At 35.5% G+C, this 26,500-nt stretch overlaps 3 protein-coding genes across 9 annotated transcripts; 2 read left to right on the forward strand and 1 right to left on the reverse strand.

The window, feature by feature from the left end:
- Window positions 1-1,418: 1,418 nt before the first annotated feature.
- LOC120190647 (probable plastidic glucose transporter 3) lies at window positions 1,419-6,650 on the forward strand. 5 transcript variants are annotated; one of them, XM_039193694.1, is made up of 15 exons: window positions 1,419-1,480; window positions 1,996-2,143; window positions 2,546-2,657; window positions 2,741-2,808; window positions 2,884-3,016; window positions 3,278-3,377; window positions 3,469-3,581; window positions 3,838-3,931; window positions 4,626-4,779; window positions 4,858-5,001; window positions 5,086-5,159; window positions 5,413-5,501; window positions 5,781-5,895; window positions 6,125-6,302; window positions 6,508-6,650. In XM_039193694.1, exons 2-15 carry the CDS (start codon window positions 2,053-2,055, stop codon window positions 6,546-6,548), a joined length of 1,506 nt encoding a protein of 501 aa, XP_039049625.1. In that variant the 5' UTR covers window positions 1,419-1,480; window positions 1,996-2,052; the 3' UTR covers window positions 6,549-6,650. The 5 variants fall into 5 exon arrangements, with proteins under 5 accessions (XP_039049625.1, XP_039049624.1, XP_039049626.1 ...); XM_039193693.1 differs by lacking the exon at window positions 1,419-1,480 and adding an exon at window positions 1,577-1,639; XM_039193695.1 differs by lacking the exons at window positions 1,419-1,480; window positions 6,508-6,650 and adding an exon at window positions 1,577-1,639 and having other exon boundaries at window positions 6,225-6,303.
- On the forward strand, window positions 6,566-8,390 carry LOC120190648 (cytochrome c-type biogenesis CcmH-like mitochondrial protein). 3 transcript variants are annotated; one of them, XM_039193699.1, is made up of 4 exons: window positions 6,566-6,713; window positions 7,481-7,656; window positions 7,847-7,978; window positions 8,068-8,390. In XM_039193699.1, the coding sequence occupies exons 2-4, from the start codon at window positions 7,513-7,515 to the stop codon at window positions 8,269-8,271; spliced, it is 480 nt and encodes a 159-aa protein (XP_039049630.1). In that variant the 5' UTR covers window positions 6,566-6,713; window positions 7,481-7,512; the 3' UTR covers window positions 8,272-8,390. The 3 variants fall into 3 exon arrangements, with proteins under 3 accessions (XP_039049630.1, XP_039049629.1, XP_039049631.1); XM_039193698.1 differs by lacking the exon at window positions 6,566-6,713 and adding an exon at window positions 6,955-6,984; XM_039193700.1 differs by lacking the exon at window positions 6,566-6,713 and adding an exon at window positions 6,963-6,984 and having other exon boundaries at window positions 7,498-7,656.
- A 380-nt stretch (window positions 8,391-8,770) lies between these two features.
- On the reverse strand, window positions 8,771-13,887 carry LOC120190649 (protein NRT1/ PTR FAMILY 1.2-like). The gene is made up of 5 exons (XM_039193701.1): window positions 13,730-13,887; window positions 13,305-13,522; window positions 10,273-10,772; window positions 9,915-9,965; window positions 8,771-9,819 (listed from the first exon to the last, which is right to left on the reverse strand). The coding sequence occupies exons 1-5, from the start codon at window positions 13,833-13,835 to the stop codon at window positions 8,955-8,957; spliced, it is 1,740 nt and encodes a 579-aa protein (XP_039049632.1). The 5' UTR covers window positions 13,836-13,887; the 3' UTR covers window positions 8,771-8,954.
- Between the last annotated feature and the right edge of the window lie 12,613 nt (window positions 13,888-26,500).

The following is a 26,500-nucleotide window of genomic DNA, read 5'->3' on the forward strand; positions in this document are numbered from 1 at the left end:
TTAGGCATAGTTGTTAGATGGATTCCTCGATGCTGCAATACATTTGCTGACTCTCATGGTCTGCATTGGTTCACCTGGCCTTTCCGATTGAGATATGAACTGCTATACTCTTGGAGATAAAATGGGGGTCGGGTTACATGGGCATTATATATATGGTGGTTCCTTTAAGGTTTTTGTTAGTGGTATTGTCTCCGTGGTTTATGTGTGTAGTTCGAAATTATGTTTCCGGGTTAATGAAATCTAATGGAGCACTCCTTTTCCCTTCTACTGTCGCGATCGAGTTTTGACTTGATCGAGTTAAGAAAGAGTTTTAAATGAGGCTCTCCTTTACTTTTTCAAAAAAAAAAAAAAATTAAGACTACCGCATTTGATTTACAAAATTTGTAAAAAATAATAAAATTGAATATAAGATTGTAGAGATTAGCAATTACAGTTGGAGTATGAAACTCCATAACTTTAATAGGACAACTTATAATTTCATTAACCAAATTCATGGGAATTCATGACGTGCTTTTTCAACAGATCTTTAATTATTTTTTTTTTGTGAAAATAAAATTACATTGGTAGATCTTATCACTTGATTTGTAGAAGGCATTTCTAAGAGATAGAGTAAAGTAGTAAATTTTAGCTTTATTTATGAAAGAAAGGAGTATAAAAGTATTTAAATTTTTATGTGAGATTGTTGAAAATTTTGAATTTTTATCCATTCAAAATTATTATTATTTACTTCCATGAATGTATTTTTTTTTAAAATTATAAAATATATTAAATAAAAATACTATGGTTTGAGAAATAATAATAATAAAGTACAATATTAAAATAAAAATTAAGAAAAACTAAATATATGTGTATGTCATTAAAATATAATAATATATAAGAGAAATAAATAAAATACTAATTCACGTGATAATACAAAAAATATTATCTAGCTCAGTTGGTAGAGCACAAGGTTCTTAATCTGGAGGTCGTGAAATTGAGTCTCATGGAGGGCATTTCATAATTCGGAGGTCTCCTACGGAAGCTGCTCTCAACCTAATATCGGGGACAGCCTACTATTTTACCTCTCCTTATCCCGGGAACAAGGGACACCCACGTGTCAATACAAGCTAAGCGGTAAAAACAGAAGCATTCGGCACCGCTAAAAGAACCGGATCTTCCATCCCGTTTACTCCCTCCATATGCACCGGTGCTCGTCTCTTTTTTCAAATTTAAACGAAAAAAAACAACTAAAAAATTGGGGAAAAAATGAAGAAGAAAAAGTTAAACCAGACATGTATAAGTTAGCAACAATCACCGGTCATCATCCTCCACGGCGCATTTTAGAACATGTGTGTTTTTCATTTTTGATTTCCGTCTTTTCACTCGTTTTCAAGTTCTTTATGTTTTGGTTACATTCAAGAGACGAAGGGAAAAATGGCCATTGTCGTGGCATTTCAAAAATTCAAAGCTAATAGCGAATGGTCTCATTTCTATCTTACAGGTATATTCATTTCTTCTTTAAATGACGTATCGTTTTTGTATTATTTATATATTACACCAACGCTTTTCTTTCTTCAAATTCTGTAGTTTTTGGCACATACAAATGTTACCTTCCCACTTTTGTTCTTGAATGTGTTTCCTTCTTTTAATGCTAAACATGGTGAGTTCTTTACGTTTTGATTTTGCGGAGAACTCGGCCGTTTTGAGCTAAATCCACCTCTCCTCTTTTTCTCTATTCATTTATCGTTTTGATTTTGGTTTCTGCTCTTTCTGTATTGCTTGATCCTTCTAAAACGACAATGTTTCCAATAGCTTTGTTAGGTCATATTGACGAGATATTAAGTCTAATGAAAAAATACTCTCTTTAACTCTGTACAAAGATTGGAGTTATAAGCAATATGATTTAATTTCTGAATCTCTGTAACTTTGCCTTTGATCTCTCAATTGTCAATGCACACGATTAAATATTAACATTGGACGGGTTAATTTTTAATTGCTTTTTGAACTTTTTTGCAGTTAACATCAGAGAGTTTTGTGTTTAGTTCTGGGGAGAGTGTTTATAGTAACGTCGAAATGCGGGGACGACACGCGGATTCTTATTCCATGTACAAGCGTGGTAGCAGAGACCACATTATCAATGCCTATGACTATGACAAAGAACAAGGTTCACGGGTTCTTTAATTCCCCCCCCCCCTTTATTTGTTTATAACGTATAAGAAAAAAAATTGCTTTTGATCAATTTCCCTTTGTAGTGAGTTTATTAAGCACAAGTTTTACTATTAATTATGGCGCAGCAAGCTACTGAAAAGTGGTTAGTTATCAGGAAGCAATCTATATAACCTTTGTTGAAGTTGCATTAAGTTCAAAGTTCTTTGTTTTGCTTTTTTATGTTATTAGTTTTTAGTATCATTGATATCTCCATGCTTTTGATCTTTTTGAAATGGCTTGAAGTCCCCCTTTTTGTTTTGCTTATATTTGTATAATTTTATATTTTTTTGAATGAAGTTACCTTTATTAGTTTCAGAAGGTACTGACAGTTTTCTGCTTGATTATGTTGGCTTTTAAGTACGATTACTGAATGGAGTAGGCAAAGATATTGGAAACCCTCCTTGGAAGCGATCATTCCCGTATATACTCCTGGCAACCTTATCTTCCTTCTTATTTGGTTACCATCTTGGGTATGTTCATTTTTGGATTTTTTTGGGTAAATCTGGAAATTCTGCAGACAATGTATTGTTAATACTTGCTACTGTTGATGCAGAGTAGTTAATGAAACGCTAGAAAGTATTTCACATGACCTTGGCTTTCATGGGGATACCATGGCTGAAGGTACTGGAGCAACGAATTTGTAGCTCGTCTTGTTTGAAAAATCACTCTAATGTGTTTTCTTTTGTTGAAACGAAGGCCTGGTTGTAAGTACATGTTTAGGGGGTGCCTTTGTGGGATCGTTGTTCAGTGGTTTGATTGCAGATGGGGTTGGGCGTCGCAGGGCATTCCAGCTGTGCGCTTTACCTATGATAATTGGATCTTCAATGAGGTAATTACAATATTAATTCCTAGTTTTTTTTGTTTTGAGTTATTTCAAATAGGCCATCCATTATGCTCAATGCTTTATATGAGCGTCTGGGAGGGTTTGTTCTGAATTTGACTTTTTTGGATTTTAGTTCAGCTAAAATTCATTAGGCAAAATTTCAGTTTAAGTTAGGAGTTTTTTGACATCTTGCTTTGTAATATTTTAATATCGATAATTGTGTCTTCATTTTGCTTATTTGTATAAATAGAAAAAATATTCTTGCAGTGCAACAGCAGAAACCTTTTGGGGCATGCTTCTAGGGAGGTTATTTGTTGGGACTGGAATGGGTATTGGCCCTCCTGTTTCGGCTCTTTATATGGCAGAGGTATTAATGTACTATTTTTCTGTTATATTGTAAGACTTCTTCTCTTCTTTCCTTTTTTTTTCTTACACATAGTAATGTGATAAATGCCCAGGTTTCTCCAGCTTATATAAGAGGTACATATGGAAGCTGCAGTCAAATCGCTACATGTTTAGGATTGATAGGTGCTCTATTTATGGGATTCCCTGCTAAGGAAACCGAGGGTTGGTAAGAAACGATGTGTGAATTAGAAGTAGTTGTACCTATGGAAATGATGATCAACAAAAAACTTGTTTCAATATGTGGTTTATTGTTATTTGAAGCAAAGCAATTTTTAGGATGGCACTACAAGAAGATGTGCTTGGTTCCCCATTCTTGTTTTCAAAAGAGAAAAGTCATCTGAAGAACATACTTTGACAATTTGGATTGTGCTTTTCTGACTCATAGGTTGATAACATAATTCATAACTTGATGATGTGCACAGGTGGCGCATATGTTTCTGGGCATCTCTTGCTCCTGCTGCTATACTTGTTCTTTTTATGGAATTTTCTGTAGAAAGTCCCCATTGGCTTTTCAAGGTTATTTGCTCTACCTTCATCTCACTAACAATAATTGTAGATTCCCGCATTACATGATCAACATCCTTTAACTTTCATCTTTTCATAAAAGAACTTGGATGTAAGTGATATTTAAAAAAAAAGTCCATATTATGTTCACATTTTATTATCTTATATTCTTTGGAACTGCAAATAGTTGGCTTTACATATATCAATGTATCATGCATTACCACTATCACTTAAAATAACTTAGATTTCAATTGTAATTAGATTTAAGGATCTAAATATAAAGCCATTGTACGGAAGGATCTTTCTGAAAAATTATTCAACTGAACAAAAATTTGATAGTGTGTTAGTTTCCATTCTGACTACGTTGTCAAGTAAGTTCTTAGAAGTGACTATGATGCAGGTGCTCTAGGGCTGACGCATTTTATTGTTTTAAATAGACTCGTGGAGGCCGAAACTTTGATTGATGGACCAAAGGAGAATATATAATATACTAACAGAAAAACTAGGTTCATTTCTGAGCTATGGGTGCTAGCTACTATATCCTGAAATCATTGCTTCATACTACGGCCTATGGGTGAATTTCACCCTATATGTATTACGGGGGGGGGGGGAAAGACGAATGATATGATCAATTCTCATTTTTTATCTTCAAGTAGCTTTTTAGCTGTGTCAGTAGCCTCTCATAAGCTTTATGAACTTGCTTCAGAGAGGACGGGGTGCTGATGCTGAAGTTGTGTTTGAGAAACTTCTGGGAGGACCACATGTCAAAGTTGCAATGGCTGAATTGTCAAAGTCAGAAAGAGGGGATGAGTCAGATACAGTCAAGCTCTCCAAGCTACTTTGTGGCCGTCATCGTAAAGGTAAACTCTGAACATGCTAATAATTTTCAGTAAGATTTTAAGTTAGTATAGTTTTCTTATTAACTTCTTCCTTTGCAGTTGTTTTCATTGGATCTCTTCTTTTTTCTTTACAACAACTATCTGGAATAAACTCTGTTTTCTATTTCTCATCGTCCGTCTTTAAAAGTGCCGGTGTACCCTCACAGTCCGCAAACATATGTGTGGGAATTGCCAATTTGTTAGGTATAAATCACTACTTCACCATGTATCTAACTTATGCATCGTGGAATATATATATTTTTTAATTTACTGCTTATACGTCTTCAGGGTCACTTTTTGCATTGCTTTCAATGGATAAACTGGGAAGGAAGGCACTCCTCATTGCAAGTTTTTCAGGAATGGTAAAGAGAAGATTTGGCTTGTCGTTTACTGTTCGGTGCCTATTAGCAGCATATCTAAGATATCATAGTTCCTATTCCTAATACTAGTATGATTTATTTTCTGTAGCTGCTTGTGGCATTTATAATTTGGCACTAAATGTTGAATTCTATTAGAGAAAGCATGAGCATTATTGGACTTTGTTGTACCAATAAAATTTGTAGCCTTTTTTGGCACTGATTTATTTGATTTTTGCTTCATGCTTTTGTGTTTCAGGCAGCAGCAATGGGTATTCAGGCAATTTCAGCTAGTTCCTTATTCGTGAGCAGTAATGTAATTTATATCTCTGTTGGAGGCATGCTGTTGTAAGTTAATAATCCTTTGAACATCAAAATGTTTCTTTCTAGAGTGGAATACGCTTATTAAACCCCTGAGGCTTAGTGTCACTTCGGATATATAAAATTTCTTTTCAATTCATCATGGTGGTGATGGATGTCTGACCATTGAATGAATTAGAATGGATTTCCATGGTAACCTTATTACAAACTTTCACGAAGGCTATTCAAAGGAAACATTTATATTCAGCAACATCATTTTGTGGTGTGGCTGCTTCTTAATGCAAACTTGATGGTGTGAGAATGCAGGTTTGTCTTCACCTATGCTATGGGTGCTGGACCAGTGCCTGGACTTCTCCTATCGGAAATGTTCCCCGGTCGGATTAGGGCCAAGGCGATGTCAATTTGCATGGCTGTCCACTGGGTAACCAGTTTTAACCCTTCTTCCCCTTTAAAAATCTTCTTGTTAGACGGTTTTTGTTGTTGTTGCTTTTGACTTAAATGTGCAAACAATATCACTCAATATTTTCAAATGCATTTCGTATTAATATATATGGTGAACTGCCACGTTACTATTTGGTTTCTCTGTCTTCTGTTTCTCCTTTTTCCTGATTTTTAGAACCACCAGTGACTGTCTTTGGTCTTTGTAACAGATGTTTAATTTCTTAGTCGGTCTGTTGTTTTTACGATTACTGGAGATGCTTGGACCATTACTCCTGAATACAATTTTTGCCACCTTTTGTTCGCTGGCAGTAATATTTGTAAAGAAAAATGTGCTGGAAACTAAAGGCAAAACACTTCAAGAGATTGAAGTTGCACTTCTTCCACCAGGTATGTCAGTTTCTTCTCATTTTCTGAACCGGGTGAACATAGTATACTAAGTCAGATGTAGCTAACTGAACTCTATTATAAATTAGTTTTGTATTATTTTGTTACGACTTTTTATTTTTCTTGAAGTATTCATGTTCGACACCGGTACAATTAAAGTTGAAAACATGGGAATGTACACGTTCTAAAATATTTACTGGTTTTACAGGAGAGCTTTTACAACTGGATTCTGTCAAAGTCCACAATTGAATTGGGGGGGGCATGTTGTTATTCTGCAGGGAGCTGCTGAATATCAAAGTTGTTCATTGCAGTCGATTCTTTTGCATCAAACTTATTTCTGAATACAAATCCAAAGATACTGGCTTTGCTAAACGATGTCATAGATGAAGTAATGAAATGAGACATGTTCACCAGGTGATCACTCTCCAGAGCCAAATGAGCATTATTTATACTTACACACTACACACTGGTTTTCACTTCGACTGTTTTGTACTTTTGAATTTCAATGTAAGTTTAATCCATGATAGAATCTCACTTTCTTGAGTTTTTGAATACTTTGATGTTTTGTTAATTCTCAATGTAAATTAATTCATGAGCTGGTGAGGTTGGCAATGAATTATGAGAAATAAACTTGAAAATTTGGTCTACAATTTAGATTAATATACTGAGTTTACAATCCAATAAGGTATTTCCTGATGTCTTCATTTCTTCTTCTTCTTCTTCTTCTTCTTACTATATTAAATGCTTTCTTTGTCTAGTTTGGGTGACCCAGAAAATAAATAGAAAATGAAAAACAAAACTGAAAAAAGCTTTAGAAATTTAATTGATGAAAATATCAAAGACAAAGGAATCCAAGTGCTCAATTCTATCTAAGAGAGCGAAAAACATAAATTTTGATTTCTAGAAATAGGAAACTATTAACTTCAGTTGAACAAGGTCTGTTTATTTATACTTAATCGACCCTTTTCAAGTAATTTACTTTTAGGGGTTTTTGACTTTGGGTTAAACTGAATCATTCGATTATAAGAAAACGCTTAGAAAAATGGTGTCGATCTGCTATGCTTTCTTGTTCTTCCTTCTCCTCAAGCGAAGTGTTCGATAAAATGCTTCACTGACGAAGAAGAAAGGCCCGGCAAATTCTAATGCTACTGATATTTCCATTTTGCGCGTGATTTTGGTAGTTTGTTTGAGACTGCAGTGATTTATTTTGACAATGGAAAACAAAGATGATGAAGTGAAAAAAGCACAAGTTGTGGAAGCCAGGGCAAGAAATATCAGCCACAACGTGCGATGTACAGAATGTGGGAGTCAGTCCATTGAAGATTCACAAGCAGATATCGCAATCCTCCTCAGGAAGGTACACTATTTTATTCTCTTACAAATGGTTTTGTAAAAGAAAAACAAGTTATTTGCTTCATCACTCTTTTCCGAAGATATTCTTGTTCTGTTCCTTCAATTCTTAATGTCCTGTCATACTTGTTCGTCTATGTTTATTATATCACGACTTTCTAAAAGAGAAAATTCTAAGTTTTATTTTGTTATTGTAGTTAATTCGTGATGAGATTCGAGCTGGAAAGAGTGACAAGGAGATTTACAGAAAGCTTGAAGAGGATTATGGCGAGACGGTACTTTATGCCCCAAAGTTTGATCTGCAGACTGCAGCTTTGTGGCTATCACCGGTTAGTGTAAAATCTTAGGACTTGCAATGTTATTGTAATCTTTACCCGTAGTTTGCATTTAACCTCAAACAGAAAGATATTGGGGACAGCTTCTTGTTGCAGGAGCTGCTGCAGGGGTGTGGGCTTACAAGAAACACAGACAAAAGGCTAATGTGCACATCATGGCTTTGGACCTTGTTAGAAGTGTTCCATTGACCCCCAAGGAGAAGGAAACTATGCTAGACTTGCTCACACCTCCTCCCCCACAAGGTGTCACTCCTTCCTCCTTGTGGAGCCGGTTGCGAGGTAGATGATGTTTCTCAATTTTTCCATCTCTTTCTTACTAGACCTCGAAGTTTCTTTTAATGATGAATAATGTACATGGTGATGAGTCTCGGGTTTGATTATGAAAATTATATTTGCATCTGTTCTAATTATCACACACTAAAGACAAAACTCAAAGCTGTTTACAAATTGATGTTGCTAAACCTGACTTGGATCATATATAAACTTGTGTTTATTATGTTATTTTCATATTTCTTAAAATGTATCGAAACATATTACGTAAAGCAGTCTTCTGGAGAGAAAGGGGTGAAGGTTGGGATTTTATGATATTACGTTGGCGAATGATCGTAATTTCATCACAGGGTGGTAAACAAGAAAGGATTAGCAACCACTTCTCTTTCGGACATTTCTGTCTCTGCTTTCGTTTATTTTTTGGTACAAAAGGAAAAGGCCTTAATAAAAAAAATTGCATCTCATTTCAAATCATAAACACTAAAGAATGGCATATGGCAGAGTTTAGAGAAGAAATTCACACAAGAAAAAGATTTTATATGGTTTCAAAAACTATATTCCCTACTTACTAAACACCAACACTATATATTTATATGTAGCCAAATTTGATCTGCAACGGTAATTCCAAAACACTGCCAAACTAACAAAGATTGATCGGTGTAATCATCTATTATCCTCTTCGGTGCCCATATTAGACAACTCATCTTCCCGGCAAGGCCTTAACCTTTGTCGCTTGTCGTCCGGACGGTCCATAAGCCCAGGCACAGAGGAAGTAATAAAATAGATTGATGAAACTCAATATGGCAAGAACCCAGTAGTAGTTGTCAAATCGACTTTTGTTTATGTTACTCGAGACCCAGCTGTCTTTACCGCCTTTTGAAGTAATGTCATCAATGATGCTCACAACAGCACTCGCTAGCAAATTTGCCACTGCCAACCCCAGTACGAAGAGGGCAGCAGCAATGCTCGACATACTCTTGGGCAACTCAGAATAGAAGAACTCTGTCTGCCCTATTGCAGTGAAAGCCTCAGCTATCCCATTCAAGCAAAACTGTGGCACAAGCCACATAGCAGACATTTTCACAATTGCTTGAGGGTTGTTTTGAAACCCGTCCCGAATTGCTTCCCTTCGTCTTGCGTTCTCGACAATGGCTGAAACTACCATGGCAATGCAGGTAAGAAATAGTCCAATTCCCATCCTTAGTTTGACACCAATCCTTACTGATTTACCCTTCATCTTTGATATCAGAGGGAGAATCACACGATCGTAAAGAATAACCCATAGCGCAAGGGAGATGACGTTGAACATTCCATACGAGCCAGCGGGAATCTGAAACTTTTTTGTAAGGTGTCTGTCCATAGAGCTTGCTTGAAGCACAGGGAATGTATACTGGCTTAAATTGATTGACATTATGATCCCTGTAGACCACAATGGTAAGACCTTAACAAGTGCTTTCAGCTCTTCTACTTGCTCTATTGTGCAAAGACTCCATGGATTGGAGGCTGAGCCGTCCAGGGCAATGTCTTGTTCTGGATTATTGATGATGCAAGCCTTGTTTAAAAATCTAAGAGCAGAACATCAACATCGCAATTAAAACCTGTTAATAACATTGAAGCACAATATTTAAATAGTAACGGATGATGCAATAATTATTTGTACCTTAATTTGTCAGTTGGTACAACAATATTTGAATTTCTCTCGTAATGGTAACTTCCAGTTGAGTTTGGAAGCGGAAATGGTAGATTCCGGTTTTTATAAGCGACGACAATCACTTGTACAAAGCCAGTAAGCAAGCTCTTGCTTGCCGTCTGCTTAATATATAAGGGAGAAGCAAGGAAGCACAATATATAAGGGAGAAGCAAGGAAGAACACAAGTGCGGAGATCAACATTAAGATTGCTGGAACTCCAAATCCTACTCTATATCCACGGTGATCTTGAATGTAACAATGCCCGTCAATGCAATTAGAACAGAAATAGCTACAGAAGCATAATACCAGCCAAGAAGCTCTCGAGGACCCTGTCGTTTTTCGGATTATCGGAAATGGTAGATTCCGGTTTTTATAAGCGACGACAATCACTTGTACAAAGCCAGTAAGCAAGCTCTTGCTTGCCGTCTGCTTAATATATAAGGGAGAAGCAAGGAAGAACACAAGTGCGGAGATCAACATTAAGATTGCTGGAACTCCAAATCCTACTCTATATCCACGGTGATCTTGAATGTAAACAATGCCCGTCAATGCAATTAGAACAGAAATAGCTACAGAAGCATAATACCAGCCAAAGAAGCTCTCGAGGACCCTGTCGTTTTTCGGATTATCTCTTCGGTCCAATTGGTCAGCACCAAATGCTAAGGAGCATGGTCTAACACCACCAGCTCCAATGGCAATGAGAACAAATGAGGAGAATAATAGAGTCATCTGACCCGCTGTTGGAGATCTGCAGCTTTGGGCCATTATGTCGCAGGATGGAGGCTTTGATTGTGGAACCATAGTCGTTAACCATAAAAGTGTCATCCCCTATAGAGTTCGAGGTCAGGATTATTCTCATGAAAATGCATAATAAAACGGAAAAACCAGTGGTTGAAGCTAGTTATATCATATGATCAATATGTTGAAAATTAGGGAAATTTTTTATAATGCATTGGAAATATGAATACCAAGCGTGAATGTATCTATTTGTAGGAATTATAAACAAGTGTCTAAACCTCTAAAGAAAAATAATTGAGATCATACTATATTTAACCAGACGAATAAAACGAAAAATTGTAATCAATACGAGTCTTTATATCATTATTGTGAATTTGCAAACTAGGAGGTGCTAATTAATGGACCACAACAACATTAGCCAAATGAACAGAGAAAGCAAACCAGCACTATTTAGTGTTGGCCCCAAGGGAGAACCTAATCATATGATTCTTAAGCCAAGTAGGTCACCCCCCATCACTAGGATGGGATTGCACCAGGAGACCAGGCTGGACCAGTGTTGAAAAACGCTCTGCATACAGATTTTTCTTCATCACCTAAATAATTGAGTAAGATAATCAAAAAGTAACTGTCGCACTAAACTGTCCAGTTCTGATAGCATACAACGTCTCAATTATTGTTTTGGTTTGGTAAGTGTAGTCAGAGCTGATGACAGGGTGTGTCTGTCAAAGGAAAACTTTTGCACCAAGTCGGTCCACTTGGAAGCATTTTGGTCAGCACCTATGGTCCAAGTCACAATACAGATCAACTTAGGTGCCTAGCTAATTACACTCCCTGGTCCTTAAGCAAAGACGCTTTGATTTAGACTCGTACCATTTTTGTGCCTACAAAAAACTCAGCAAAAGGGCATCCAAAGGGCCATGCACAACTTTTTTTAAAACATAAGTTAAGGAATGATTGTGCTTCGATTGTGAAGCTGGCAAGAAGCAAACTGATCTTAACATTGTGTTTTCTAAAATCCATGCCATTTTTCACTGCCAGCATAGATACTATTGTTAAAATTCAAACAATCAAAAGTTTCAGTAAAATTTGATTGCATAAAGTATTATTGTTTAATTTATCTCAAATTCTTAATTAGAATTTAAACTAAATTTGAAATTTTAAGTTGGTAACACAATTATTAGATGGTTTGGATTGATGTAGAAATATCATCATAGAAAATGTGTGTGTGTTGACATTTCATTAAAACTTTAGTAGAAATTAGAAATCTTACCATGTTGATGTAGAAACCACATTAAAAATATGTGTATATATTTATTGTGTCTACAATGAATTAAGAGAGTTGTAAATTGAGTAAGAAAACAAAGTTGTGAAGTGTGAGTCTAGCATGTAAACTATTTTCATAATAATATTTGGGTATTATAAATTCATATAATGTGCCCACTTTATGTCTCCAACAAGTGGCATCGATGATTAATTCGAGTCTACGTAGTCATAAGAAGATGGCAAAATTGATTCAATAACAAATCCCAAAATTAACAAAGATGAATTATAGAATTTGGAGTATTCAAATGAGTATTCTACTTGGTACGTAAAAATGTTAGGACATCGTTGAAAAAGAATACATCGAACTTGGAGAGAGAGAAAAAACTTGAAATGAGAAGTCAAGTCTAAGAGAGTTTTACAGTTTAAATCTAAATCAAACTCTTAATTAGGACTCATGCAAATTTAAACATTCGAGTTTATAAGACAAGTGTAATGTAGCTTGAACTGATGTAGAAAATTTCATGATAATTTAATATAGAAACCACATGAAAAATATATTTATGTATCGATAGTTCATAAAAAAATTATTAAAAACTACAAATTTTATCATGTTGGTTATGGGTTTTAATTGTATATAATTGAATTATGAGAGAGTTATGAACCAAATAAGAAAGCGAAGTTGTAAAGTGTAAGTCTTGTATGTAAATTAATAGTAGCTAATGTTAGAAAAATATTTATACTTGTAATTTAATTCCGTAACAATATTTATGAGTTACAAATCATATTGTGTGTTTAGTTTACATTTTAAAAATAAATTATATTGTTTTTTGTCTTACTGTTTGAGAAAAAAAATAACCTTTGGTTGAAGAAAGGGGCACTGTAGATTAGTAGAGCTAATGAGCAGCAAACTCCACCCACCTCAACAACCCAAGTGTTGTTAGGTCGAGTGGCAGATGTTTACACTAAATATGAATGAACAAGAAACTAAATGAGAAGAGATAGAGTCGGTCCTCAGTCCTTTATTTAGCACCAATGCCATTAACCCCAATAATGAATGATCAGAGCCCCCTCCCCCAAAAACAATCAGATGTTTCCTATAGTCACGTGGGCTGCCGGCACGGTGACTGGCTCAAACTTAGCAACTTTAATAAAAATAAAACAGGATCCCGAGGGACATTCTTCCTTAAGCTAAAGCTGGTCATCATCTCCTAATGAATTAATATATTGTTTTAGAACTTGTCAACATATTATAATTATTGATTATTTCACTTAGAAGCTACTCTTCCGACTACACTACACATGGAAAACAATAAGAGCATCTATAACATGAGAAAAAGATTGAGGGGGGAAAAGGGTTACCAGGAGACTACAAATGGAGCCCAAGCCAATGGTTAGGAAACGACCCAGATGTGAATCAGCGACAAAAGCACCCAATATAGGTGTGAAATTGGTAGCAGCTTGCCAGAAAAACAGAATATTGGTGCCTTTAGCAACACCCACGTGATAATCTTTGATCAGATACAGTATCATGTTGGGAACCAGCCCATAGGCTGCCACTTTCTCAAATGATCCATTCGCTACATTTCGAAAACTGGAAAATCTCAACATTTTGGTGTTTCAAAATCGCCCTGAAAAACTCTTCTAACTATTTGATGTGGGTACCAAGCTTTTTGCACTAACCACAAAAGAATGGTAAAACCCAGAAACAAAAAAGACTGAAGACTAAAGCAAAAAGTATTCACCAGAAACATGGTAAAAGAAAACTTGATACAAACACATAGTACCTATTATGAATGGCATTGTAATGAAGCCACCCTTGTGTCTTCCAGGCATTTGTTGGTGAGGTATTTCTCTTTGATATGAAGAGTCCTCCATTTTGCAATCTTCCATGGCTGAAGTCTGCTAGCTTTGCTCCTTACAAAACAGGGGGAACAAAAATGGAGAAAGCAGATGAAATGAAGTTTTCAAGCGTTTGGGTTTTTAAACCCAAAAAGGAACAGTTGATTGTGTGTAACGTCTGATAAATAAATAAATAAATGGCAAAAAATAAAAATAAAAAACAAGAAAAACATGATATATATATGGAGATAGATAACATTTTATTACGTTGTATAAAACTTTTTTAGTTTTAAATAAATTTAAGATCGTTAGATTAGTGGAAATAGACACTTTAGTTTAACAACATAAAATAATAAGATATTCACTGAAAAAATATAATAAATTAATGTCAGTATTTTATTTCAATTTATCCAACGATTTTAAATTTATATAAAACTAAAAAAAATTGATACCAAATATTTAGAGGTTATAAATTCTTTGAATTGTGTTATAAAATGGGTATCGTATCTCTAGTTGTTATTAAAAAATGATGTCACACTAAAATTAATTGATAATATCTCATTTAGTCCTTCAAATATAATTAAAATTTTATTTTTGACATTTTTCTAATATTTTTAGATAACAATTCTAAAAATTCATTAAATCTCATATTTTATTTTGAAAAGAATTTTGAGAAAATCTTTTACAAATCAAAAAAAATTAAGTTACTTAATTATTTTATAATTTGGTCTTTAGTTTTCTTATTTCTTCAATTTCTCCTTCATTTAATTTTATTTTGATCTAATTTGAACTACATACTTCTAAAATACTTTAGAATACATGTCTAATTACAGTTTCTCTTCTTGACAATTTTTTATTTTATTTTTCAATATTTAAATTTTTTATAATAAATTTCCTCTATTTTTCCAATTTAATCTCTTAACTTAAGAAAAATAAGTAAATGCATACGAGTTAACATTTTAGGGTTTAAGGTTTAGGGTAAGTAAAACGTCAATACATTCGTGATTAAAATTTACTTTAAGAGGACGTGCACATATAATTTTTACTTGAATTTCACTATATAATCTAACATAAAAATAGGTTTAAAAATAAGGTAAAGTATATAAATGATCTCCCGACTACATGATGTTGTTTTGTTGAGTCTCTCAATTATTAAAAGTTGCAAAATGATCCTTTAACTATATAACGTAGTTTTGTTGAGTTCCTCGACTATTAAAAGTTACACAATGGTCACTTGATTATTTATATGTTCCAAAGTCATCCTTTTTTAAGAAAAAATTAACGGTATTCTGAGCTGAACGTTAACATGATGACTAAGATATGATAGTCGTTTGAAATTTTGGGATCATATTTTAACATATCTCAGTCAACAGATTAACGTCCAGCTCAAACTGCCGTCAAATTTTTTAATGAAAAAGCACGAGTTTGGAACATATAAATAGTTAAATGATCATTTTGTAACTTTTAATAGTCGGAAGATTTAATAAAACAACATCCTATAGCGAGAACCATTTGTGTGTACTTTATCCCTCTAAATATAGGTGGTTTGGAGGAAATTCTTCATTGTTAATGTTGAGAGGAGATAATTGGCACAAGCAATTTTAGACCTCAATAATCAGGTGTTTATATTGTTGCCAGAAAGGATTAATCTTTTCAACTGGATTATATTTTTTAATAGTTTGAACTGAAATTAAATTTAAGCAATGATAAGAATATATTACAATATTTTATTTTCCGAGAAGATAAAAAAACATTGTTGTTGTTAAATTTTTTTATTTACATGTTAATATAAAAATATATGTTATTCGTCAATTATTATCTTTCGAAATATTTAAGATTACAATATCTAAAATTATCTTTTATTTTTGTTCTAAAATGAGTCTGATTAAGTTAAAGTCTTTAAATGCTAAATATTAGACATTTTGACCACGAGATTCTCAAATTTTATAGTGTTAAAATATTAATTTTTTAATTATTTGAATATAACATTTTAAATATGTACTTATTACATAATTAGAAACAAAATTTATATATATGCATCTCGTCGTCGTCGTTGGATTTGTACTTGTGCAAATAAGTGTCGTGGACACGTACTGCATGTATTTTTTTTTGGGACACAGTTTTTTTGAGCTTTTTACATTTTTGCATTTCATCTATTTTTGTTATTATTTAATATTTTATAGTCTCTTTCAAGTGTACCGTCACGTAGGTGAAGGCATAGTTTCAAAGACACGTCTAACATTACAAGGATTCATCTTACATGACACAGAAATATATCAATCTAAAATAATTTTTAATAAATATTAATTAAAAAATAATTCTAACCAGATATTGTAATAAAAGAAAATCAATAAAAACATCGTTTTATAATTATATTTTGAGGAAAAAAGAGATCATGCGTAACTGTTGTGTCAAATACTAATGAACAAATATTATATAATTCATGTTAAAGTTTTTTTTGTTTTGTTTACTGTGCATCTTTCAAGTTTACACTTTGCATGCTATGTAAATAGTGTGTCACCCACTGTTGAGTGTTGAGTTTCAGATATCTGTCAGCCGTATGAAAAATTGGAATTGAAAAGTGTCGACACCGTTTTTCGTTCGGGCGGAGAAAGATCGATATCGACTCAGAGTTTTCTCTTTGAAAAAATGTTTCGAAATGTGAGGAATCGCAATCAATCAGTTAAGGTGCGATTAGAACACCGTAAAAACACAGGGTGATTTTAATAAAAACATTTATTTTAATAAAATATCAAGTTTTGGGGTATACGAAAATCCAGAAATCAGATTCGGGAGTCGGTTACGTGTGGGGAAGGATTAGCACCCCCACAAGCGTGCCCAAAAATTGGTACCTAGTTGATTACCCTATATTTAAAATTAGAAATTTTGAGTTCGATCTTTATTTAATTTAAAAATCATTAAGGATACAAAGTTGAAAAGGGTATTTGTTTATTGAGTCCGGTAGCATTCGCCCCCGAGCGTAAATGCGGGAGATCAACTATTATGTCTAATAACCGAACATTGCTGTAGACACTAATTTTCGTCGACATATTTTTCCTTTATATGTACATACATATATATATATATATATACATATTTTAAAACTACGTATATAATATATAATTTTTAATAGTTTTTAAAACCATATAATGTATAGTTTAAAAAAAACATTTTAAAAAATATATATAATATATAATTTTTTAAAATCATTTTGAAAACTTATATATATATAATTTTTGAAAACATTTTTGAAAGCACATATATTATAGTTTTGAAAATATTTTTGAAAACATTTATATATTATATAGTTTTTAAAACATTTTGAAAATAAATATAATATATAGTTTTTAAAACATTTTTGAAAACATATATATTATATAGTTTTTGAAAATATATATATATTATAGTTTTTTAAAAAAATATTTTAGAAATTTATATATTATATATGTTTTTGAAAATATTTTTATTTTTATTATTTATTATTATTATTATTTTATTTTATGTTATTTTATTCCTTATTTTTATGCTTTGTTTGTTGTTCAGGATCCAGGGTCCAAAAATCCAATTGTGCAGGTCCAACAGTAGGGCCTGACCCAGCCCAGGAACAAAGTCCAAAAGATTAGGGTTTCCACGTTAAGTCCAGCGCCGCATCAGATCATGGACCGTTGGATATGACCCAATCCAACGGTCAAGGTCAAGGGTTACAGAGGATCGAAAGTCACTGGCCGGCCGAGTATTTCGACGATGTGCAACACCAAAACCGGAACTACTCGGACTGAACCATCCGAGATCACCGAGAACGACCCCGGAATATCCGGGATCGACCCCAAAACAGTCGGAAACGGACCCCCATCGGGGCCTATAAATACAACGGAGAGAACCCCGAGAAGGAGGAGGAGACTACAAAAGGATCGAAACCACACACAAAAAACACCAACAACCAAACGCTACGATAAAACCAAGAGAACAAGCAAAACAACGAAACACAAAGGCCAAACGCCGAAGAAAACACCGGGAAAGTGAAAGGCCATCAAAGGTAACATTTTCTGGGTAAGAGGTCGTAAGGTTTCTGTGTATGGTTGGTCTGCGTCTGAAAGGAGAGAAGAGGAAGAGGAGAGAACGGCCAGATTAGGGAAATAAGGGAGAGTGATAGCCAAAAGCGCATATAAGGGGTATATAAACCCCCAAAACGACGCCGTTTAGGTGAGTCTAGGGCATCTCTCGGGTCAACGCATGGGTAAACCGTGTTCTAGGTCCCTGTAAGTTGTACCATTTGTATTTTGGTCACTAGAATAATTTTCAACAGCTTCGATTGGGATTTCTAATTTTATTTTGTTTGTATTTTAGTTATTCCGAATTTAGGCTTAATTATTGTTTGGCCCTCCTAACTCTTTACTCTTCGTTTTTGCAGCCTTCATTTTATTTTAATTTAACCCCTTAATTTGTTTTGTTTCGATTTAACCCTATAAATTTTTATTTGATTTATTTTAATTGTAATTATTATTTTTATTTTAACATTTTTATTAGTATTTTTTCTCTCATTTCCCTTAAATTATTTATTATTTTTATTTTGTTTTTTTTTTTTTTATTTATTTAATATTTTCCTCTTTATTCATTTTTTTCCTCATTTTTTTCCTCCTTGATTTATTATTTAGTTAATTTTATTATTATTCTTTATTCATTTTTAACATATCTATCTCTTTAAGGATCTTCGTTTCATCCGATCAAAGGTAAGTACTTCGAATCGGGTAATTTAAATTTTAATTTAAAATTTTCAATTTTCGCAAAAAGACAACGGCAAATTAATTGGTACCGAAAGGGCAGTTCAAGGGTGCTAATCCTTCCTTGGCCGTAACCGACTCCCGAATCCGACATATTTTTGGTACAACGTAGATCAGGTAAGATGGTGTCCGATCTACCTAAATTCGTTTTAAAATGATCGGTGGTGACTCTTAACCATTTATTCAAGTCGAAGCCCAATTCCGGGGCCCAACCGAAAGACGGTTACGACAGCTTGGCGACTCCGCTGGGGACAGGTAAGTGAGTCAGGCCAGAATTAATTTTCCGTTGTCTTTTTATGCGAAAATTGTAAATTTAAATTTTAATTTATCTATTCGATTCCAATTATTTACCTTTGATTATTTTGTTTCAAATAAATAGTTGTACTGATGTTTTTTAATGATTTCAGATTTTTTTCAAAATTGTCATCTCTAAGCTCTAAATCCGAGCTCCGAACCCTTTTAAGTGGGGGTGAAAGCGACGCATTCGTGTGAATTTATTCACCGCATATGCCTAGCAAGTAGCCTTCGGGATTCATATACCTTATGTCTTCGTGTGAATTTATTCACCGTGCGGGCATAAGGGAATGTGTCCCCTCGAGTTTAACTTAGTCCACACAAGCCTGTGATGGGTTTAGGACTAAGGGTCTGGTAAGCCCAAGGGGGCACCGGCAAGGAGAACTCGAGTACCGTTTTTAGAACCTAAACCGGGAGAGTACAGGGAAGTAGAGCCCACCCCAAAACCTCATTCCAAACCCTAGGATGCTTTGTTTCCTGCTTTATTTTATGTTCAAAGCATGCGAACTAGACAAATATGTGGTTAGGATTTGTTTAAAATTAGCATGCGGAATAGAAATCATGTCCGGGTAGGAATTAAAACATGAGGGGTAGATATCATGTGGGGTAGGATTTTTCATTTTTTTTATTGGTTTGATTTACCTCACTAACCCTTTTATTTTTTTGTTCTATTTTATTTTGTGTTCATCGTTTGCATCATTTAAAACGATGTGTTGATCCACCAAAAATGTGTTTGTTAAACATGAATATCTGCATTAATGGACGAATGGGTTATAATACAAAGAGATAAAAACAAAAAACTCAGAAGTCCAACCGTGGTCAAAGAATACTCAAAGGCAAAGTAACAGGGGCAATACGAGGAAAAGGTCACTGACCCGGTCGATCCTTTCGAAAACTACAAGAACAAGATGGTAAAACACTAGCTGAGCTGGATGCCATTACTGACGAATTCAAGAGGCAAGCTTCGGATAATTTCTCTCGATGGAAGACTCCAATGGCACTTTCGTTATTTGTACATTTTAGCCAAAGGAGCCGGAATGGTTCGACAGGATATTCAACCAGTGAAAAAGACGAATCAACTTGTCAGAAGCTGTACAGGATTTGTACCACCCAAAAAAAAAAAGTTTTTTGTCTCTTCAGATGTAACACTTTTGTCACCAATAAGGGTTATTCAGAATAACAGGCACATTTTTTTGGATTAATGCCTCGGACATTTCATGCATCATGCATTTAGACATTTTGCATTTCGTTATTTTCTTTGCATTTTGTTATTTTCTTTGCATTCACATTAACTAACATACATGTCTCATCAAAGAGTAAATACTGGATACACCGTCTCAAGCATTGGACACACCCCATCCACATAACCTCGTTTGAAGAAGAAGAGGATGGAAGCCAGAATTACACAAATCGAGGAGAATATTAAAACAAAAAGAGCTAGAAGACAAGATAAACCAGAACAGTCGAAATACTCTAGAAACAATCACAAAGAACCAAGAGTCCTTGGTTGATCAGATCGTTGCCAAGTTAGTTGGCTTACAACAGACCAGTGCGCCTGGGGCAGGTTCATCGGAAGGGGTAACTATACAACCTACCCCACAGTGGTTATCTCACCTGAAATCTTACCAGAACTTCGAGGGGACTCATCTGCTGCAAAAGCAAGGCCCTCGTCTGTATTCAACCCTAAGAACAATCGGGTTATTACCAGTACCGGATTTGGACGAAGAGGAAAAAAGCGAGGAAGATGGAGGAAAAAATCAAACAATTGGAGGACCAAATGAATATAGTCAAAGGAGACCGTGACTACCATGAATCGATGCAGCGGAACTTAGTCTAGTCCCGGACTTGGTTCTCCCCCGAAATTTAAGTCCCCGGAGTTCGAGAAGTTTGACGGGAATAGTTGCCCATCCGCTCACATCATCATGTTCTGCCGAAAGATGACAGGATATGGAGGAAACGACCAACTTCTGATCCACTGCTTTCAGGATAGTCTATCGGGCTCAGCCATTCGGTGGTACAACCAGCTAAGCCGATCAAATCTATCGGGCTCAGCCATTCGGTGGTACAACCAGCTAAGCCGATCAAATATCAAGACCTGGAAGGACCTGGCCAAGTCATTTCTGGAACAATACAAGCATAACAATGACATAAGACCAGATCGAGTTATGCTACAAAACATGGAAAAGAAGCATAACGAGAGTTTCAGGCAGTACACAAATGGAGGACTTGGCTGTGCAAGTTCATCCACCGTTAGATGAAAAGGAAACCCGAAACTTTTCGTACAGACTCTGAAGGCTCCATACTTCGGGCATCTGGTGGCGATCACATCAGGAAGCTTTTCAGACTTGGTTATGGCCGGAGAAATGATTGAGTCGGCCATAAAGCAAGGCAAGATTAAGGATGGGGAAGCCAGTAAGAAGCCTCCTATGAGGGAGAGGGATGGAGAGGTTAATAACACAAACACTCCAGCAAAGTGTTTACAATCTCCAGCCCAAAATCAACTGCAGCTGTACCGTTAGGTACTTCTAAACAAGATTCCAGGAGGGAAAGGAACATTCGACCCAATTCCCAGACCTACAAAGAGCTTTACCAGCAACTTCTTGACACCCATGTGGTGTCACCATATCCAGTAGAACCTATGAAGCCCCCATACCCCAAGTGGTATGACGAGAATGCGTATTGTGAATATCATGGCGAGTCCCAGGCACACAATTGAGAACTGTTACGCATTCAGAGGGTCGTACAAAAGATGCGCAACCAGAACTGGATCGACTTCAACAACTTGGGGGCATCCAAGTGAGGAATATCATTTCATCATTTGAGGCATTCTGTTTGACTTTGTTTTTCTTCCATTTTTTTCAAGTTTTTGTAAGAACATTTTAATCAAATTTATGTTACTTTAAAAGATGTTAAGCAATGGATCATATTTACAAATTTGTAATTCTTTGCATATCATTTGAATTAAGAAACTCTGTAAACGATTCAAAATTATGAATCTTTGACGAAGTAACATGATTTAAAAACAAGGACTTTGACCTTATCTAGAATATACCCTCAAACACCATACCCCGCTCTTGGAATTAACCAATATACCCTTTTCCTTTCATAAGGTACGGACAACATGGGGCATCATTTGCATATGACAATTACTATGTTTTTTATTTAAGATGTTCAATGACGATGATGATCTTTACAAATGAAAGAGTCGAGTATGTGAATCTAGTTTAGGTCAGTTGCTTGAAAATTGAACTCTAAAGATGAAATTTTTGACTTTCAACAAATACCTAGGCTATAACAGGTTCTTCTTGACAATCTTAAGAACTGAGCTATTCCGCTAAGGCAATTGGTTATAGAGGAAACTTGAAAGCCCTGGCCTTATGAGTATATTACGTTCAAACCATGACATTGCTCGAAAACTTGGCAATTCGGTGTTTGCTCCACTGCTTTTGTCAGGCTGAAGACTTTGTGATGAGACGAACCCTTCAGTTAAACCTGATAAAAGTGATTATAATACTAAGCTGTCCTTCTAAAGCAATTGGTTGAACGCCCCGGCTTTATGGATTTTGCTAGCCAGACAATGGCAAAGTAAATGAAATTTATCTAAAAAAGAAATTTTCGGTAATGTTGGACTAAGAGAGTTAAGGAACACCTGTTATAGTCAACTACACACGAGCACTCAAGAATTTCATTTTTAGACCGATATTTCTACACTACCTTTGTTAGAGGAGCCTACAAAACTTGAACAAATGAAAGATTTCGGAGAACCGAAATAGAAGGCCTAGTAGTTGATAATGCTAGTTGCGTCATTTTGTCCGCATCCAATCAAAATGTCAAAACATGTTCAATGACCAAGAAAAATGACATTTTTTTCTTTTTGCCAGAACCTTAGAAAATAGGAGGCCAACCTAAAGCCAACTCATCATTTTGAACATTTGTCAAAGACCTGTAACTCTGAAATCATAAAAAGTGCTATTGATTCCTTTGATATACTTTGAACTCATGTTTACAATTTGATTCAATTGCGAACAATACTTTACAACATTTTTATCATTTCTCTCTCCTGAAACAAGAAAAAGGAGAAAAATGTTTTCAAACAGAACAATCTCAGATATGAAATGTCTATAAAACCCAAGCTCGAGAAGCAAATGGGGCACGATCGATTCCATGGACCAGATTAGCAGGCAAAGCACGAGACTCCATCCAAGAAAAAACACATAATTTATTCATGTTGCATGCATCTTAGACATACTTAGGTGCATCACATTCATCATTTTAGCATACATAATTTTGCAGCTTTCAGAGTCAAGCTTCGACTTCAGGATGAAAGTTACTCAACTTGCAAGCACCTTTAAAGAACGATGGTGTAACTCAGCAGCAAGAAGCTACACCTCAACCGACTTTACATAACTACAGATCTTAGAACCAATTTCAGATGGGTTCGAGAACCAATTCAGATCAAATCTAGTTCGGTTCAAACTCACCAGGAGCAACTTGTTTTCAGTTAACACTTTCAAGCCAGATTTCAATTCCACGACGGAAGATATCCGGCTGTCAGAATTTATCAGTAGGTTTTCCCAGACCAGCTTAGGGGAACCACCGGAAGAATCATGACCGTTTTCGACCCGTAAAGGGAAGCCATTTTTAAACAAACTATTTGCAGCATAGCTTAAGTCGAGAAGGGCTATCTGCCAAAAGACCCCCAAGTTCGATTACACTCAGCTTCGAGGGCACATCATTTGCAGCATAACTTAAGTCAAGAAGGGTTATCTGCCAACCAAAGACCTTCGAGTTCGACTACGCTCAGCTCCAAGGCATATCATTTGCAATACAACTTAAGTCTAGAAGGGTTGTTTGCCAACAAAAGACCTTTGAGTTCGACTACGCTCAGCTCCAAGGCACATCATTTGCAGAATAGCTTAAGTCAAGAAGGGATATCTGCCAAAGACCCCCAAGTTCGATTACACTCAGCTTCGAGGGCACATCATTTGCAGCATAACTTAAGTCGAGAAGGGTTATCTGCCAACCAAAGACCTTCGAGTTCGACTACGCTCAGCTCCAAGGCATATCATTTGCAATACAACTTAAGTCTAGAAGGGTTGTTTGCCAACAAAAGACCTTTGAGTTCGACTACGCTCAGCTCAACGGCACATCATTTACAGCATAACTCAAGGCTAGAAGGGTTATCTGTGACCAAAAGACCTTCGAGTTCGACTCCGCTCAGCTCCAAGGCACATCATTTGCAGCATAACTTAAGTCGAGAAGGGTTATCTGCCAACCAAAGACCTTCGAGTTCGACTACGCTCAGCTCCAAGGCATATCATTTGCAATACAACTTAAGTCTAGAAGGGTTGTTTGCCAACAAAAGACCTTTGAGTTCGACTACGCTCAGCTCAACGGCACATCATTTACAGCATAACTCAAGGCTAGAAGGGTTATCTGTGACCAAAAGACCTTCGAGTTCGACTCCGCTCAGCTCCAAGGCACATCATTTGCAGCATAACTTAAGTCGAGAAGGGTTATCTGCCAACCAAAAGACCTTCGAGTTCGACTACGCTCAGCTCCAAGGCATATCATTTGCAATACAACTTAAGTCTAGAAGGGTTGTTTGCCAACAAAAGACCTTTGAGTTCGACTACGCTCAGCTCAACGGCACATCATTTACAGCATAACTCAAGGCTAGAAGGGTTATCTGTGACCAAAAGACCTTCGAGTTCGACTCCGCTCAGCTCCAAGGCACATCATTTGCAGCATAACTTAAGTCGAGAAGGGTTATCTGCCAACCAAAGACCTTCGAGTTCGACTACGCTCAGCTCCAAGGCATATCATTTGCAATACAACTTAAGTCTAGAAGGGTTGTTTGCCAACAAAAGACCTTTGAGTTCGACTACGCTCAGCTCAACGGCACATCATTTACAGCATAACTCAAGGCTAGAAGGGTTATCTGTGACCAAAAGACCTTCGAGTTCGACTCCGCTCAGCTCCAAGGCACATCATTTGCAGCATAGCTTAAGTCAAGAAGGGTTATCTGCTTAAGACCTTTGAGTTCGATTATATTCAACTTAGAGGCAAATCAAGCTTACAGAATAGCTCAAGGCAAGAAGGGTTATCTGTCAATAAAATTGTTGAGTTCGATTACAATCAGCTCGATGACACCTCAATCACACTACTGTTCGGCTGTAATCGAGGTTTTCAAGTTAAGGAGAAGACCTGGGTTAATTGCGCCTTAGTGACAAGAAACTGTTTTTCGACAGCATAGTTCAAACCGAGAAAAGCCATACGTTGACGAGGACCTTTCGAGTTCGGTTTTATTCAGCTCAAGGGCCTGGCAATCACATGGTGGAGTCAAGGAACTAATTTCCAGTCGAATTTTAACCAAGGTCTTTAATCCGAGAAGAAGACCGAGGTTGACTACAATTTGGCAACGAGAGGCCACATTCCGATTCAAATTTCGAACTACGGCTTCAATTTCAAGGTGGACTCGACTTCGCAACGGAGGAGCCATCCGCAACTCAATTTGACAGGGAGTTATTTTTCAACTCTACCGAACGAAAATTTGTGTCTTTTTATCTTTGTCCTATTTTTCATTCCACGAAAAAGGACAAAGAGGGGCAGCTGTAGACACTAATTTTCGTCGACATATTTTTCCTTTATATGTACATACATATTTATATATATATATACATATTTTAAAACTACGTATATAATATATAATTTTTAATAGTTTTTAAAACCATATAATGTATAGTTTAAAAAAAACATTTTAAAAAATATATATAATATATAATTTTTTAAAATCATTTTGAAAACTTATATATATATAATTTTTGAAAACATTTTTGAAAGCACATATATTATAGTTTTGAAAATATTTTTGAAAACATTTATATATTATATAGTTTTTAAAACATTTTGAAAATAAATATAATATATAGTTTTTAAAACATTTTTGAAAACATATATATTATATAGTTTTTGAAAATATATATATATTATAATTTTTTAAAAAAATATTTTAGAAATTTATATATTATATATGGTTTTGAAAATATTTTTATTTTTATTATTTATTATTATTATTATTTTATTTTATGTTATTTTATTCCTTATTTTTATGCTTTGTTTGTTGTTCAGGATCCAGGGTCCAAAAATCCAATGTGCAGGTCCAACAGTAGGGCCTGACCCAGCCCAGGAACAAAGTCCAAAAGATTAGGGTTTCCACGTTAAGTCCAGCGCCGCATCAGATCCTGGACCGTTGGATCTGACCCAATCCAACGGTCAAGGTCAAGGGTTACAGAGGATCGAAAGTCACTGGCCGGCCGAGTATTTCGACGATGTGCAACACCAAAACCGGAACTACTCGGACTGAACCATCCGAGATCACCGAGAACGACCCCGGAATATCCGGGATCGACCCCAAAACAGTCGGAAACGGACCCCCATCGGGGCCTATAAATACAACGGAGAGAACCCCCGAGAAGGAGGAGAACATCGAAAGCCATAGCCACAGTAAACCAAGAACGAACCAAGAGAAACACAATACCCACGACGAACATCACAACACCATCAACACAATAACATCAACCAACAGTAAGACCGAGGGCATCACCAACAAAATAAACAGAACCCACAGTAAAACAAGGA

This window comes from Hibiscus syriacus, unplaced genomic scaffold, assembly GCF_006381635.1.
Source record: "Hibiscus syriacus cultivar Baekdansim isolate YM2019G1 unplaced genomic scaffold, ASM638163v2 tig00116962_pilon, whole genome shotgun sequence".
NCBI lineage: Eukaryota > Viridiplantae > Streptophyta > Magnoliopsida > Malvales > Malvaceae > Hibiscus > Hibiscus syriacus.

Bases quoted from the DNA above. Each gene is read 5' to 3' on its own strand.
- LOC120190647 (XM_039193693.1), top strand. From the start codon at position 1,610: ATGTGTTTCCTTCTTTTAATGCTAAACATG. The intron at 2,658-2,740 runs GTATGTTCATTT...CTGTTGATGCAG, and splicing joins TTATTTGGTTACCATCTTGG to AGTAGTTAATGAAACGCTAG. The intron at 3,017-3,277 runs GTAATTACAATA...ATATTCTTGCAG, and splicing joins ATAATTGGATCTTCAATGAG to TGCAACAGCAGAAACCTTTT.
- LOC120190649 (XM_039193701.1), bottom strand. From the start codon at position 13,835: ATGGAAGATTGCAAAATGGAGGACTCTTCATATCAAAGAGAAATACCT. The intron at 13,523-13,729 runs GTACTATGTGTT...TTCGAAATGTAG, and splicing joins TACAATGCCATTCATAATAG to CGAATGGATCATTTGAGAAA. The intron at 9,966-10,272 runs GTCCTCGAGAGC...CTCAACTGGAAG, and splicing joins ATAATCCGAAAAACGACAGG to TTACCATTACGAGAGAAATT.
- LOC120190648 (XM_039193699.1), top strand. From the start codon at position 7,513: ATGGAAAACAAAGATGATGAAGTGAAAAAAGCACAAGTTGTGGAAGCC. The intron at 7,657-7,846 runs GTACACTATTTT...TTGTTATTGTAG, and splicing joins TCGCAATCCTCCTCAGGAAG to TTAATTCGTGATGAGATTCG. The intron at 7,979-8,067 runs GTTAGTGTAAAA...TATTGGGGACAG, and splicing joins CAGCTTTGTGGCTATCACCG to CTTCTTGTTGCAGGAGCTGC.